This window comes from Branchiostoma lanceolatum, chromosome 19, assembly GCF_035083965.1.
Source record: "Branchiostoma lanceolatum isolate klBraLanc5 chromosome 19, klBraLanc5.hap2, whole genome shotgun sequence".
Lineage (NCBI taxonomy): Eukaryota > Metazoa > Chordata > Leptocardii > Amphioxiformes > Branchiostomatidae > Branchiostoma > Branchiostoma lanceolatum.
In genome coordinates this window covers 722,609-738,779 of record NC_089740.1, presented here as the reverse complement: position 1 = coordinate 738,779, position 16,171 = coordinate 722,609, and the positions used below count along the sequence as shown (strand labels likewise).

The following is a 16,171-nucleotide window of genomic DNA, read 5'->3' as shown; positions in this document are numbered from 1 at the left end:
GTCCTTCTTTCTTTGAAGTGTCCTTCAACTATTTTGTAATATAGATTAAGCCTGTGGAGATGGGTTCAACTTACACAGTAGTTATAAATGCACGCTGAAGTGAAGAGGAGCAGAGTGTTGAATATTTCACACCACTCCGTATCCATGCACTGTTCCAAGGCTATCACAGAACAAAGCCCTGGGACTGAGGTGTGGTGGACAATCTAACTCATTGTGTGAAGAGAAAAGGTTTTGGTTTCTTTCCCGAAGCTGGTGTGTTATGCCGAATGGCAGTTATACCAGCTATATAATTATATAGATACAGATGCAAGCACTCTTAGTTGATAGAAGTACTGATTGACTTATGTTATTGTGATAAAATCTTCTTTGAACAAAATAATGCCTGTCTTTTTCTGGTTAACCTTCATTATCAGTTGCTAAATCAGACCTTGTCTGTTTGAACTGCTGCTTGAGACCAGATAACTCAGGCGTACAGCAAATTGCCCAACCAAACTATCCTGACTGTGATCAGGATGGTTGTGGGCCTTTCATTTTTTCTCACTTTTCTGGAGCTGATAACTTCGTCCAGGAGCTGAATCCGAACAATGATCAGTATTTTTTAACAATGTTAATAGGCTAATAGGGAAAGAGAAGGTTGAAATTTGGGTTTGAGATAAAATTCCTTGAGTTATCAAGCTAAGCTCATACTGTTGTAATGAGAAGGTAGAGTAAGACTTGTACTTATCTGTAATTCTGACCTTGTGCTGGAAGAGTGTAGATCAAGATGCTGCCAGAAGTGTATATACATGCAAAGGATTGTATCTAAAAAATGTTATAGCTTAGTGTAACCTTGCTCTGCAAAAAAATGTTGACAATTTCGGAGTTTTTGAAATTGCATGATTCAGACTTGTTTGTCCATGTCCGAGTGGGCTTTATTGTGCCAAGGGGATTTATCTATGCTATGATGTTATTGGTTGAATGTTAATTGATGGATACCAGAGTTTTCTTCATGAAGGTTTATGCCCATTGGGCAGTGGTCATCAGCTCCTCATGTAACCAGAATTGAGTTGATTAATTCCTCATTACCGTGTGTGTGTTTGTCTGTGAAGAACAATTTCCAACATGTATTTGATGTTCTAAATATTTTCTACTTTGTTACAACATGTTAAAAAATTTCTAACATTGTACATGTTATTTCTATTAGTTTCTAAACATAGATTCATCATTTGTTCCAACATGTAAAAATCTAAAAATATACAGAGGCAGATAATAGAGTGTGAATAACACCTGCTTTAATGGAGACAATAATCCTACCATTTGAAAAATGTTGCAAATTGTTGGAACATGTTCCAACAATGAAACAACCACACAGATGTATGAAAATTGTTCTAAAGAAAGATATCTGTGTAGTTACTTTTAAATTATTTAGAAAATTTACAAATAAGTTAAATCATGTTCAAATTTTCATTTTTAATTGTTTGAACAACTTAGAACTCTTGACTGAATATTCTTTTATCTAATAAAGTTCAAACTTAGCAATATCTAAAAACCCTCTCGGTGACTTGGAATTGACTCTAATGTTGGTACTGTTTGGCACCCTTCAAATGTTAGAAGTTAACATGATTTGGTTTCCCTATTTGTATATTATGGACAAGTGATTTTACAGAGCTACAGGTATGTCGGGAGGAGCCTACTGTCCAGGATATGTATAGTATGTGGAGCAGTTTGTCATGTACAGATCACGGTAAACTGTTAAGAACACAGAACATGTACTAGTCAATATGGACAATTAAAACTGCTGACAAGACTTTCCATGATTGGTTGATGTTGTTGCCATGTATTGCATGAGGAGTAGGACAGCCATAATCGTCTATAGAACTAAGTTGAAGTCGCATGAAATAAAACCCCGACAAGTTTCTATATAGATAGATAGATAAACAAACAAACTAGACATGGAATTATTTCAGGCGACTTAAACTCAATATAAACTTGGCATCCAAAATTTGGAAATCAACTTTGGTTGATAATATTTCCATTGTTTCCTTATCATATCTGATTTTCTGGACATGCTGTGGTCAGGATTGTCGGGTGGTAGATAGCTCGGGAAGAATTCACATAAGTTTGGGCCCCCGCGGCCAGTTCAGGAAGTGTTTTTGTCAAAATTTAGACAGATATGTACAAAATGAAATGCAAATTGTGCAAAAGAGGAGAATATTTGCATGATAAAAGAAAATTCTATCATAGCAGTTTTTTCAATGTATCGCTTGACCTGGACATGCTGCAGTCTTGACATTTGGGTGGTAGATAGCTTTTGACAAAGTGGGGCAGGTCTGTGCCTCCCGGCATTTAATTTTGGAACTGCAACAGCGTTTTTTTGTTTGATACATAATATGTATCATTAGAAAGCTTAACATTCATTGCCTTTTACAATCATACCATACTTGTTATGATCCTACATTCAAAGGTCGAATACCAGACACAGCTGACTGTGTGTCACAAAACACAAGTGCCGAAATGTCCCTGCCAACGCAGTGTCTGACATTGACAGGTGTATTTTTCCACTTTTCTGTGCGCAACCCACCAACAAATTTTAGCCTGGTGTCCACTGCACAAAAGTGTGATCATATCAAATGAGGTATCACCTTAAAGGAAAAGATACAAGCTTCCAGTGATAAAACATAATGCAAAATACACATGTAATAAGAAACGACACATGATCAAGGGAAATTTCTGCTTTTTTTTGCGACCTACCGAAAAGGTATAGCCCCAGGGCCAAACCCAGGAATGCACAATTATGACAAACTGACCATCAATGTAAGAGCAATAGATAAGCCTTCAAATGATATAACTAGAGTTAACTTGTATGAAGGATGTGTTTGAAAGGTAATGATAATGGTTTATTAGATTCAAACAGCGAAACACCACATGGCAGCCACAGGCTGAATTGCGTGAGTTTTCGTTACAATAGACAAGAGTATTAAAATATCAAGATTACTTACATACAAATTACTAACATTTGACAGGTTAAAATAGCTTCAATAAAAGCCTATGTTACTTACACAGTATATAGAATATTTCAAATTTGACAAACAGGAGTATTAACGAAAGTACGACATCAAAGAATGGGCTGTAGATAACTATCAGATGTTGTTCAAGAACCGTATAATGTATGGAATTGCACTTGAGTGATATCTCTCAGTTCCACAGAACACGCTGTTCAGTTTGTGAGATGACCTGGTCTTTCTGCCACTCACTTCCAATCTTGAAGGGGGCAGGAAATGTCTGTACAGTTTTGATTGTTCAAGTGACAGGGTAAACTTCACGGTCAGTTCATGGCGGCGTGTTTGGAGAGTTGGCAGATCGAGTCGCTCACATGCTTCAGAGTAAGAAGTGAAGTCGGCACCGAGAATGATTCTCAATGCACGACGCTGTACTTTCTCGAGCTTATTACTGAGACTGGCAGGGAGTCCAGACTGCCAAACGGGTGCAGCATACTCAACAACAGGTCGGATTTAGGTGTTGTAGACAGTAACAAGGTCGTCAACAGGGAGTTGGAAATGTTTAAGTTTGCACAAAAGGAATAGCCGTTTGCTGGCTTTGCGATATAAGGAGTTAACATATGAATGTCCCACTTCAGGTTTGATTGAAGATGGATACCCAGGATTCTCATAGACGAGACGTCCTGGAGGTTGACATTATTCACAGTGAGCGGGCGTGGGATGAATGGGGTTTTACTGAAATGAATGTATTGTACATAACTTTGCACTTTCCAGGGTGGAGCATCATACTTTCCTTTGACCAGTTGTCTAAGTCAGCAGATCTTGTTGCAAGTGAGAGGGACAAACAGATGACTTCCGGACTTCCAGCATGTTTATGTCATCGACGAACTTCCAGCGGGTCGAGACAGCCTGCTGCGCCGCACTGTTGATGTAGGCAGTAAATTTTAAAGGTCCGAGCAGCGTTCCCTGTGGCAGACCACACGTGACCGGTACCATGTCAGAGAGCGCACCCTGGTATCGCACGGCCTGGTATCTATAATTAGAAAGAAACTCAGCGACCCATCTAAGATCTAACCAGCGAGGGCCGCAGGCCAATGTCAAGTAGACGACGGATGGCGACTGTGTGGCAGACTCTATCGAAGGCCTTACTGTAATCAGTGGATACTAAAGAGCAAAAGGCATTAGGTTTGTCACATGCCTTGAATATAGAGTTTGTCATGTCTAAAAGGCAGTGGGTTGTGGATCTGCCCTTGATACCTCCTAATTGTTGGGTGTCAATGTGCGGTAGGATGTCTGACATGGCCCACTGACAGATGAAATGTTCTGCTACTTTGCTCAACAGTGAAGTTAACGAAATAGGGCGGAGGTCGTTAATGGACGGGGGCTTGTTCTTCGGGACAGGAACAACGGTGGCGTTTTCCCATTCTTCTGGCACAGTGCCTTGCTGGAGTGAAGAGTTGAGTATATCTGCAAGTGCGTAGTTCGTACGCGAACGCTCTGATCAGCTTGCCTGGAATGCCATCAGGGACAGCTGCCTTCCGAGTCTTGACTTTTTGCAGTTTCGCGTACACGTCCCAGGGACACACGGTGGGCGGTGGAAAGGATGGCAAATAGGCAGGTAACGACGACAGATCTAACGGCGGCAGGGAGTTGATGACAGTTGCCAGTGATTTGTTTATTGCGTTAGCAGTGTTAAATGTGTCTTTGGGGTCCAGTTCGTCAATGTGGATGACAGGTTCCGAGCGGGTACAGTTAGCCATATTAAAGTTTGATCCGATTATGCCACTTGGCGGCATCCTCATTTTTGAGTGACTTTACATTAGTGTTGTAGTGTTTAACTTTAGAAGCTTTGATCTTGCGCTGCACGTTGTTTCTTAGTTGTTTCCATGCCGATTTGTCGTTGTTTGCGAAGGCTTGTTGGCGCATGCAAATCAAAGACTTGATGGCAGGTGTAATCCAGGGCTTGTCGAGGTGGTGTAGACGAATGAGTTTCATGGGGAAGAAGTGGTCCATCTTGGTTTGCAGGGTACTGTAAAAAGCACGGGACTTCTCATTTGTGGACTGAACTGACGAGACCTCCGACCAGTCGTGGGAAGTTATCCACTGGCCGAAAGGACGAACACAAGAGTTACGGAAGGGTCGACAGTACCGTTTGATCATCCTGTGTTGTGGTCGCTTGTGGCAAGTGGGTCGGAAATGCTCGGAGTTGAATAGTATGAGTTCAAGTTGGTGACGATGAGATCAAGCATAGCTTGACCTCTCGTGGGTCGGTCAACAAGTTGCCGTAGATGATGGGACATACACAGTCTGCTGATGTCGACACGATTGAAGTCTCCACCAATGATGATCCCTATATGTGGTTGATTCACTTGCAGGGAGTCGACAGCGTTCACCAAGTGGTCGATTAACAAATCACCGTGTGGAGAGTCAGGAGGTGAGTAGGCGGTGCAAACCGCTAGACTGGATACATTGCGGGGGAGTCGACGGGGCCGTACCCTCACCCAGATGCACTCCAACTCCTCAGGAACGGGGATGTCCATGGCGCTCGAGGGGATGTCATTCCTGACATAGACTGCAACTCCACCTCCCGATGGTCCTGCACGTGCCCGGGAGTACGTCGTGTAGCCCTGGATGTCAGTCATCTCAGTTGGCGATGGCTCACGGAACCATGTCTCAGAAACAATGGCAACGCCGGTATCGAGGTCACGAAGACGTATTTCGAATTCCTCAAGTTTGTTGCACAGCGACCGGGCGTTAATGAGGAACAGTGAGGGCAGATTGCAGGTGTGCTTTTGTTTTGGCTCTGGGTGAGCGGCGGGTGGATGCATGTTGAGTGTCTGAGACGCAACAGTCCTTGTTTCTTGTACCACTTGTAGTGCACAGACGGCTTTCAGTCAGGAACGATTAGAATTCATCCAGCTGGCTCGTTGTAAACGAATCATTGCCCATCAAGGCCGGTCGGAGAATTTTAGCTGATTTGCATTTGTTTACTTGTATGTGGCATGACTAGACCATGGACGCCGTGCAATTACATGGGATTGGTCTATTGCCAATAATGGGGTAGATCTTACGTTGGAAGTGTATTCCTGCCTTCTTCCCCCTTGGCCTGCTTCTCCATTTCCAGACTCCCAGGCGAAGAAGATGTTCCTTGAGGTCTGGGTCGGTCGGCAGGGCTGCACGTTTCAGTCCTCGCAAGAACTTCAGGGAGTACGACAGCGACGCCTGCGTCCACGCCGTAGCCATTATTCGCGCAGAGGAACTCGACTCACGAATCGACGAATGTCACTTTATACGGTGCCCAGACTTGACGAAAAGGGTTCCACGGACACTCAGAAACAGTTCACGAACCGTAGATGCGAAGTTCGGCTGGGACTAAAACCAAAACACACACTAAAAAAGAGAAGACTAGGGGAGCACGAAATATACGTGGCTGCCACAAACAGCGCCACCTAACACTTAAAGGTGCGTTATGAATTGTATACTGAATGTATGATGATGTTCACCTTCATTTAACTTCCGAATGCAAGTATCAAATTACTGTCATTTACAGTCACTTCGGAATCATAGCGTTTTCTCATCAATTAAGCAAATTATGTCCTTATTAACTTAATCGATATTTCAATAGGTTTTTCTTTCTATGTTACAGTTCTCAGTTCATATGTCTTGAAGCGCCATCGGCATTGTGAAAAGCATTGCCCACATGTTGACAATCTGTCCATATTGTGTCTTGTATATAGGTGTCCTCGTATATAGGGACCCGATTTGCATAGAATTCATCTCATTATGTTAATCATCACCAAATGTTTCTACCTGTCCAAGACAATTTAGATCCACCAAAACCTGCTTGAGGTATCCTCTAAAATGTAGATTAAAATGCCCACTGTAGTACCGTAGGAACCCCCCCCCCCCCAGAAGACCCATCTTCGAACTTGACCTTTGTATCAAAATTGATTGATTGATTGATTGATCCCCAACAGAAACTTACCTACCAAAAATCACCAACACCCGTCTATGGCATCAAGAGTTATATCGCCAACACCATCACTCCAAAAATCCCGACCAAAAATATACCCTTCTGCCTTCGGCAAAGGCAATGAATTGATTTTTGAGTGGTGGACAGCTCTTGGGGCAGGAAGGAAGTTGTGCAAGTCCCCCCCCCCCAGCGCCTTATTTGGAACTGCAGCGGGTATTTTTGTCCAAACTTTGGAGGAGGATGCCTCAAGTATGGTTTGGTGGTGTCGTGAACCACACATAAAACATTACAGAACACGTAGCAAAACATGAAATGTATTTTTATGCAAATCGGGCTAATCTACATAATGAATGAGGAAAAGTTGAATTTCTATTGCAATGTTCTATTCATGCAATGTCGACATATACGAGAATACCAGTTGTACATGTGACTAGGGCTGGAATTTTGGGTCAACAGATGAGAACAGCTTTCCATGATGACAACATAATTTGTATAATTAATGAGAACATGCTATGATTTCATGGTGGTAAATTGACACATGCGGCATTTGTATCTTAGTTGAAAGTTGAACGTCACCAAGCATTAACTATGCAAACCAGGGCCTCATCTGATTAAACCTCCTTGGTGTAACTGATACTAGAACAGCCTTCTTTGCCAAGATAGGACTTCCATACTTTGACCAACTTGTGTTATTTGGGTAGACAAGATCCTCCGCTTATGTACAATGTAATACATGCAGACCATGACTTTGCTTGCAAAATCAATGAGAAACATTTAAAATACATCATTGGTAAAAGATGACGTCATTGGTGAAGGTATGGGGTCGATGATCTCTAGTTCAGTATCAAATGTTTATATAGTAAACCTGAAACTTGTGTCAAAACAAAACCTGGCCTAACACCACCATAGGGGTGTCCGACAGGGCTACAACCTGAGTCCCACCCTTTTAAACTTATCTATTATTAACGTTAATGATATAGTTAAAGGGGCATATTGTGACATGAGCATAAAACAAAATTCTTTGTTTTTGATTATTTTTCTACATCATTAGTTGAATCTACCTTATTACACTGCACAGCAATATTCATCACGTATGGATGCGACTTTGCAATATCGTGCGGACGTCTTAAAAATATACACGTATACGCAATCCCCTCCACCACTTGACTTGTCCGCAGTTTTGTCGAACCATCGCCGAACACGCGATCGAACGTGCGACGTTCTGAAGGTTGATCACTTGTGGTGATAAGGGGCATATTGTAGAATCTGGTGGGCAAAAACTACAAATAGTAAGAATTTGAAAGATCTACACTAAGATTCACATTTGTAACTTATTTGTTACTTATTTCCAACATATTCCCGTCATTTTGTCACATTTCCACCATTAATAAACGACGAAAAACGCAAAACGTGTAAAATCTGGTTCATTTACATGTTAACTGGCGTCCCGCAAGTTAATATGCAAATAAGCCAGCGTAGAACGCTAAGAAATAATCGAATCGACCGTTACGGTCGGAGATCGAGCGTCATAGGAAAATCACCACAAGTGATCAACCTTCAGAACGTCGCACGTTCGATCGCGTGTTCGGCGATGGTTCGACAAAACTGCGGACAAGTCAAGTGGTGGAGGGGATTGCGTATACGTGTATATTTTTAAGACGTCCGCACGATATTACAAAGTCGCATCCATACGTGATGAATATTGCTGTGCAGTGTAATAAGGTAGATTCAACTAATGATGTAGAAAAATAATCAAAAACAAAGAATTTTGTTTTATGCTCATGTCACAATATGCCCCTTTAAGGAGTTAACCTTAGAGTGTATGGCACCTACTTTATATAATCTATGTCTCATGTTTATTGCATGCAGACTATGTTGTTACATTTTCAAAATCAAAGGTCTGCAATCTGCTATTAATAGACTAAATGCCTTTTGTAGCAAATGGAAGCAGTATACCGTTAGGCTCGCAGATGAGTCGTCGCCAAAAACACGAAGTGGACGCTGTGCGCCTGCGTGGAAAAAGTAACCTTTGTCCTGAGTTAGTGACTTAGGAGCTCGAGGTCAATCCCTCTCTCACGCCTGGTTCTCAGGTGTCTACCGACGTCTCCAGGTGGCTGTTCCTAGTGTCTCCGGGTGTCTTATCCAGGCGCTTCAGTTGGTCCCAGTTGCTAGTCTGCAGTATCTCTCCTGCCCGCCTTGTGTCCGCGATGTTGTACTTCCTGCTGACCGCTGCCGTGCTGGTTGTGGCGGGGTACGTCTTGTCCCAGCTACTGATGACGTCCCCCCCGCGCCGAGCCGCCGTGTACTCTCAGCCAGGGCGCTGGTACCTCCTCAAGTACTGGGCCTTTGTTAGCATCATTACCCTCAGAAAGGTGAGCAAAAGTATCTTCATGAAAAATGGAGATATATTTTCAGGGTGTGTCAGGGTGTGTGTGTGTGTGTGTGTGTGTGTGTGTGTGTGTGTGTGTGTGTGTGTGTGTGTGTGTGTGTGTGTGTGTGTGTGTCAGGGTGTGTGTGTGTGTGTGTGTGTGTGTGTGTGTGTGTGTGTGTGTGTGTGTGTGTGTGTGTGTGTGTGTGTCTTTGTTTTTCCGGATTTTTGCAGTCAGCATAGCTCAAGAACGTCTCAATGTATTATGATTGGATATTTGGTATGTGAGAATGTCGTTATAGCTGTGCATGAATATTTTTAATCTTCTGAAAAGCCTGTGAGTTGTAGTATTTTTGGGTGCGGTGCAGTTGGTTCGCCATCAAAGCCTTTTTTGTATTAGTCCGCCGCAATGGTGATTGTTTTTTTTTGCCTGATGACTCTAATAGCAGCGTTTTTTATGCATTTTCACTAAATTTGAGCCATCAGAGATTGCCTAAAAGTTCTCAAATGACTTTTTATTTCCTCATATTTTTCATAGACAGGAAGTCTTGCGCATTTCCAGCATATATACTGTTACCCCAGGAAAACTATCCAAAATTTACATTTTACTATGGTTTCTTCCCAAAATAAAGGGACAACAGACGATACCAAGGAGGTTAAAATAGGAATTTTAACCTCCTTGACGATACAGAGAATTACATCGGGAAGCACCAGCAAACCGCTTCTTGCCTAAGTAATCAGATTTTCCGTCCTACTTTTCTGGCGGGATTGTAGCCCATCGGCCTGAGGGTGTCCTCCTACATTCTAAATCGTAAAAGAAACTCTGATCTGAGACCCTATAGGACTCCAATACATCGGAGATCGCGAAAAAGTTATCACATGACTTTTACATTTTTTTCATTTTTCAAACACATCATTTACTAAGCTTTCTCAGTATGTGTGCCGTGACCCCAGGAAAACTCGTTTTTTTCAAGCAGGTTCGATCAAAAAAGCGTAAAAAAATGATAATTTTTGGGCCCATAATTTACATTTTTCTATGGTTTCTACTAGGGGTGGGTACCGGTACAAACAATTCAGGTCCGGTCCAGGTCCAGGTCCAGAGGATCAGGTCCAGGTCCGGACCTGTACCTGTACCTGATTATAGTAGTGTCGCAGTACATCATATTTTGGAGAGCGAGACACACGCAAAAGTCTCCAAACGTCTTGTCTGGAACGATATAATTTCTTAGGTTTGCACTTTGTCTCAAAATTATAATTATACTCTTCTCGCCGTCTGTTTACTAATCCTTTAAGTGTTTCTAGGTATGATTCACAGCTAACATCCTCGAAAACGAAGTTAAATCTGCTGTTTTGTATTTTCTTAGAGTTAGACCAGTTATGTGGCCGCCTGGTACTATGAATTTTCTAATTGGTCCATAGGCCGGTCCACTGATTTTTTACGGACCGGTTTTTTTGGACCGGTCCATTAAGAAATACCGGTTTTGTACCGGTACACGGTACCGGTACCCACCCCTAGTTTCTACCCAAAATAAAGAGACAACAGACGATACCGATAAATACATCGGAAAGCAGCCAGAAACCGCTTTCCGCCGATATTATTACATTTCCGTCGGAATTGCAGCCCCTCGGGCTGGGGGTGTCGGCCTACATACGAAATCGTAAAAAAATTCCGGTCCGAGACCTTATGACAGGTGGAACATTAACAGATACCAATTATGCTAATGATTACCTAATTTGCATGATCAATTCAAAAGTGCCATAATTTATCCAGGACTCGAATACATTTCAGTCTCGGACCGGAGTTTTTTTGCGATTTCGTATGTAGGCCGACACCCTCAGGTCGATGGGCTACAATTCCGCCAAGAAAAGTAGGACGGAAAATGTAATCACATGGGCGGTTTTCTGCTGCTTTCCGATGTATTTATATATATATATCGGTATTGTCCGTTGTCCCTTTATTTTGAGTACAAACCATAGTAAGATTTCATGCCGCCACCTCTGCATCTGTTCCACATGCGCACGTTCCAGTCATAGCTCACACGACAGCCATGATTTTCCGCATCAATTCTGATCCGCTATCGGTGCAATTTAGAGTCAGCATTATTCCCTAATTTAGTCAAATTAGTGTAAAGCCTTGGAAAATTCAGCATAAAATGTACTGAAAAACCCTATGCAGACCAGCATGCATGCAGTCCTTCGCCTACGACATGCATATGCTTGAGGCACCTCCTTGAACACGGAACCCTTTTATGTCCCGTCTGAAAGACAGTGCAGCCCCAACTGAGATGTCCTGACCCTTGGACTTGAACTGGGGTCTCCAACTACAAACTAATTGGAGACAGGAGATTAACTGCTACCAGTTGAGCCACAGAGACATCCCTGATGTTGCTGTTTTGAACCTCTTCCGGGAATGATGTGAGGGATTGCATTCATTATTTTGGATGGTGATGTAAACTCGGCATGCAGTCCCAGCTGTATGGCGGAGCGTCAGTTGTACATGTAAGCCTCTGAGATCTCTGCATGAACTAGAAAGGCAACATTTTGAGGAAATGCAGGATATTTCCCTCCCATTAATAAGGGAAGTATGAAACGGTGTTGTTTTGTATTCAAGCTATTCTTATGTCCAATAAGAAGTCCTTACCATTTACAAGAAAAGAAGTTTCTGCATTGATTATGCAAATGAGGTACTCATTAACATAACACACATTCAGTGAATTCACCTTTCCTAAAGCTGCCTACACCGCCAATGTGACATCCATAGCATGTGCCGTAATGGAAATATGAAGTTTCTGTATACAGTCAAACCTGTCTATAGCGGTCACTCAAGGGACTGGCCAAAACTGGCCGCTAAGAACAGGTGGCCGCTATGGAGAAAATGTCCATTAATTGACCACGAGTGACACATGTTTTCAGTACCCACTGAGATACATTTATTCACCGTACAGTACACATGTAAACAGGTAAGGCACATTTTAGAAGTCCGATTGTTGTTCTTTTACTCCTAGTTAGTTAAGAACAAAATACATGTTGCTCAGTTGTCACTTACTGTTCGTTTTCGACCGTTTTCAAACATAAAATCGTGGCGACAATTTTCCTTAGTCTCTTGTTGTGGCTTGTGTTGATCAGCATCTACCATTATGCTAATAGGGTACTCAGAAGAAGGTCGCTCTTTTGAGGGCGTTTTGTCTTTTCAGAAAATTGCAACAGCCCAAATTTTACATCATACTGCCGTAATATTTGTCCTGTCGAAATGCACAGAAATGGTCAATTTTACCACGATGTACAAACGCAAGCCATGTGAAGAAAACTATACTTGACTTCGCGTCAAACCATGGATTTTCTAACAAAGATAAAACTTTCTGGTTTTCTTTGTTATGATCATATCCAGTTGAGGCCACATAAATTTGATAACTGCGTGAAAAAATGAAGATTTTGAACCCGGCGTGCGGTGGCGATGCGGCTTCTACCGGCGCGCCGTGACCGTTATCGGCAGTGTTACTATACTCCCGGGACCGAAAATCGTCTGGCCGCGACCGCGTTGGACAGGTGGCCGCTATAGCTAAATTCTTAATGCTTATGTCAATGGGAAAAATCCAAGGGACCGACAAAAAGTGACCACTATGGGCAGGTGGCCGCTATGCAAAGGTGACAGCTAATACAGGTTTGACTGTATATTATGCAAATGAGGTCCATAATGCATTACCTCATTACCATAATGCACATTCCATTGTGTTCACCTTTACTAAAGCTAGATTCCCCTCTAATATGACATCTGTACCAGAAGGGAAATATGAAGTTTCTGCACATTCCTCTATATTCACCTTTCCTAAAGTTACCTTTACCTTCAATATGACCTCCCTAGCATTTGCTGTAAGGGAAATATGAAGTTTCTGCATAAATCATGCAAATTAGGTCCTCATTAACATACACACATATTCCATTGTATTCGCCTTTTCTAAAGCTACCTACACCTCCAACATGACATCTGTAGCATTTACCATAACAGAAATATAAGTTTCTGCATGAATTATGCAAGTCTATCTACACCTCCAATATGACACAACATAGCATTTACCATAAGGGAAATACTATAAGTTTCTGCATTGAACATTCATTCTTCTCCCACCGTTGAGTCATACCGTGCCAGGCTGGAGGCCTGCCTGCCTTAGCCTGGGACCTCCTCCCCCCCTACTTTGCCCCTCGCGGGGTTATCTGGGGGTTAAGCAAGTTGAAGTTGAAGATAGAGCTTCCACCCTACATCTACTTGTTTTTTTGGCAGAAGAAGAAGAAAGAACCCAAAAGCAATACATTCCCCCATACCCTATACAGGGTAAATATAAAGGGGGGAAATATAAAACCCAACACTCTTGGGAGTCAATGGGCTGAAAACATGTGGCGAGGCTGCACTTGCAGTGCACTTACAACTAGCTATCCTCTAGAAAAAATATGTCCTCAGTCTGAGATCTTCACCTTCATCAATCATCATCATGGACGGTATGTACATGAGAATTACCTTCAAGTAATAATAAATGGTAATCTACCTTTTTTTCAAATGGCTTTTTTGTTTTTTTGACAGTGGAGATCCAAGAACACTAATTCAAGGGAAATCCCGGCAGCTGGGCTTGGAGTCAAGTCAAAGCACAGCAGTGCAGATATGGAACAAGTACAGAAACTACAGGACCACCCTAAGGTATTTTGGTACTTCTGTACATGTGAAACGCATCAGACTCTGTAATTTGTACACATACACTATATGCATTAACTGCAGTAGGACACATCAAAACTGAACATCATAGACCCAAATTTCTGCCATCATACACTAAGTTAACCCTTGTCCTGTGGCTCCCAATGTATGTTGGGAAGCACATGCAGACTCCTAGTGCATGTGTTGGGAAGGTTTTTCTGAAAACTTGCGTAGCACCCACCCATGTTACTTCGGGGTCTACTTGGGCAAGCCTGCATGAGGGCCTGCATGGGGGGGGGGGGGTAGTGATTTCGAATTACGGAAAATTTTTCCGCCGATTACGAATTACGTTAAATTTTCAGAGCTGATTACGAATTACGTTAAATCATGAGGCTTCCCAACCGACTTGAACACTTAACGCATGATTCAACTATCTAGTTCTGCGTCAAAACTATTGATTTTTATATTTATTGTGGTGACAATGAATCTGTTGATGACCACACTAAACTGTATAACTATATAATGAGTAGCCGTGACAGTGGCAGGGAATTTCGTATGGGAGGGGACAGCAAGATATTGCTGAACGTACGTTGACCGGGAAAATTGTGAAAATCTTGACCCCCCAAAACGCTATAACCTTGATTTTGAGTGCCAAATTTTGCTGTTACACTAAGCTATGTTTGATGATATATCTATAAGTGAAAAGAATATGCAGGAGTTTAATGGCATGGTGCGTGATGCCCCGAGTCCCGACATACATGTAACGTTATATTGCGCCAGAGCGGCCCGGCGATTGTAGGTGGATCCGGGAGAATACCCGGGAAAATGGTAAAATTTCGACCCGCTCAAATACATTTTGAGGGGCAATATCTGCACTCATAGTGAGAAGTACACAAGGGTTTCTGCTAGATTGTTTGCCCTCCTGACATATTTTCGCCGGAGGCGTACATGTAACAATCGCAGGTGGGCCCGAGGGCATGCACCCCGAGAAAATTTTGAAATCTTTACCCTTTGAAACGCTATTTCCTGCATTTTTAGGGGCACATTTGGCTGGTAATCTAAGCTATGTTTTATGGCATCTCTTTGATTGAAAAATACACAATGACTCCAGCTTGATATTTAGGGGCGACGCCCTCAGAACATATTTTACCAGAGGCGCGACAATACTAAGTGGGTCTGGGCCAGCGCTCGTGAGTGCGACTCGCATACAACATGTATGCGACCAGTTTTTTGAGAATGCGACTAGATTTAAAATCACGGTCACACGGTGCGACAATCAAAAATTAAGACCTGCGCCAGGATAATGCCTGCAGAACTGCCTAAATGACATTGCACAGGTCCAAATTATGGTTGTACCAACCAACCAATCAACCATACGGAGAAGCATAGTTTACGTTGAACGGTGTTTTCTGTTACAATGAACAATAAAAAAATTTAGAGGCTCGGTTTGGAATCTACGATCATAATACAAAGGCGTTGTATATAACAAACGGATGTTTAAAAAGAAAAAAAAAGAAAAGAAAAGCTTTCCCTCAAGGTTTCGAACCGAGGGCCTTCCAGCCTACAGGTGATACTGAGCTAAAGTTCTACGAACTAACCGATTGAGCTACTTTCACCGACCATTCTGCCGGCTATTATTTAAGATATATAATGTGTAAACCTCTCTGCATCTTACAATTTCTTTTTCATTTTCTTGACAAAACCAGTTTCTTAATTGTGCAATTTTGTGGTATAGATGTAATATGGTCATGCATACAAACATGGATGCAATGTACCACCTTCCAAGATCCTTTCAAGATCCATGGATGGCATACAATTTCTGGTCTAAAGCGACACCTTACGATCTTTAACACAATAGCACCACTAACCTCCTTGGCAAAGCCACATTAACATGATTTATGCATCTGGATCATTTACTTGATTACTGCAATTAGAAACATATTTTTTACGTTATTTTGGGCATACAATAAAATAAAGTGATTGTTTAACACAAAGCAAGTTTCGTTGATGAAGGTTAGACAGCCAGGTAATAAGATACGCAAAAAATAATTACTCAAGCAACTGGAACCTGAGCAGTCACCTGAGCAGTCACACTCTTACAGAACCGGAGGAATCCCTACTTTCCAAAGGACTAAATTTTGCAGTAGCGCCTAACAAGATCCCCAATA

At 42.2% G+C, this 16,171-nt stretch overlaps 1 protein-coding gene across 3 annotated transcripts in view; it reads left to right on the top strand.

Moving 5' to 3' along the window:
- The first annotated feature begins 8,816 nt into the window (after positions 1-8,816).
- Positions 8,817-16,171, top strand: part of LOC136426048 (uncharacterized) — a 65,406-nt gene continuing 58,051 nt past the window's right edge. The window contains exons 1-2 of one of the 3 annotated variants that reach the window (XM_066414984.1): positions 8,817-9,323; positions 13,896-14,009. In XM_066414984.1, coding sequence (XP_066271081.1) covers positions 9,159-9,323; positions 13,896-14,009 — 279 coding nt within the window. In that variant the 5' untranslated portion in view covers positions 8,817-9,158. Of the gene's footprint in view, positions 9,324-11,639; positions 11,819-13,895; positions 14,010-16,171 lie in introns of those variants that run through there. The other 2 variants (XM_066414983.1, XM_066414985.1) reach the window with 2 other exon arrangements.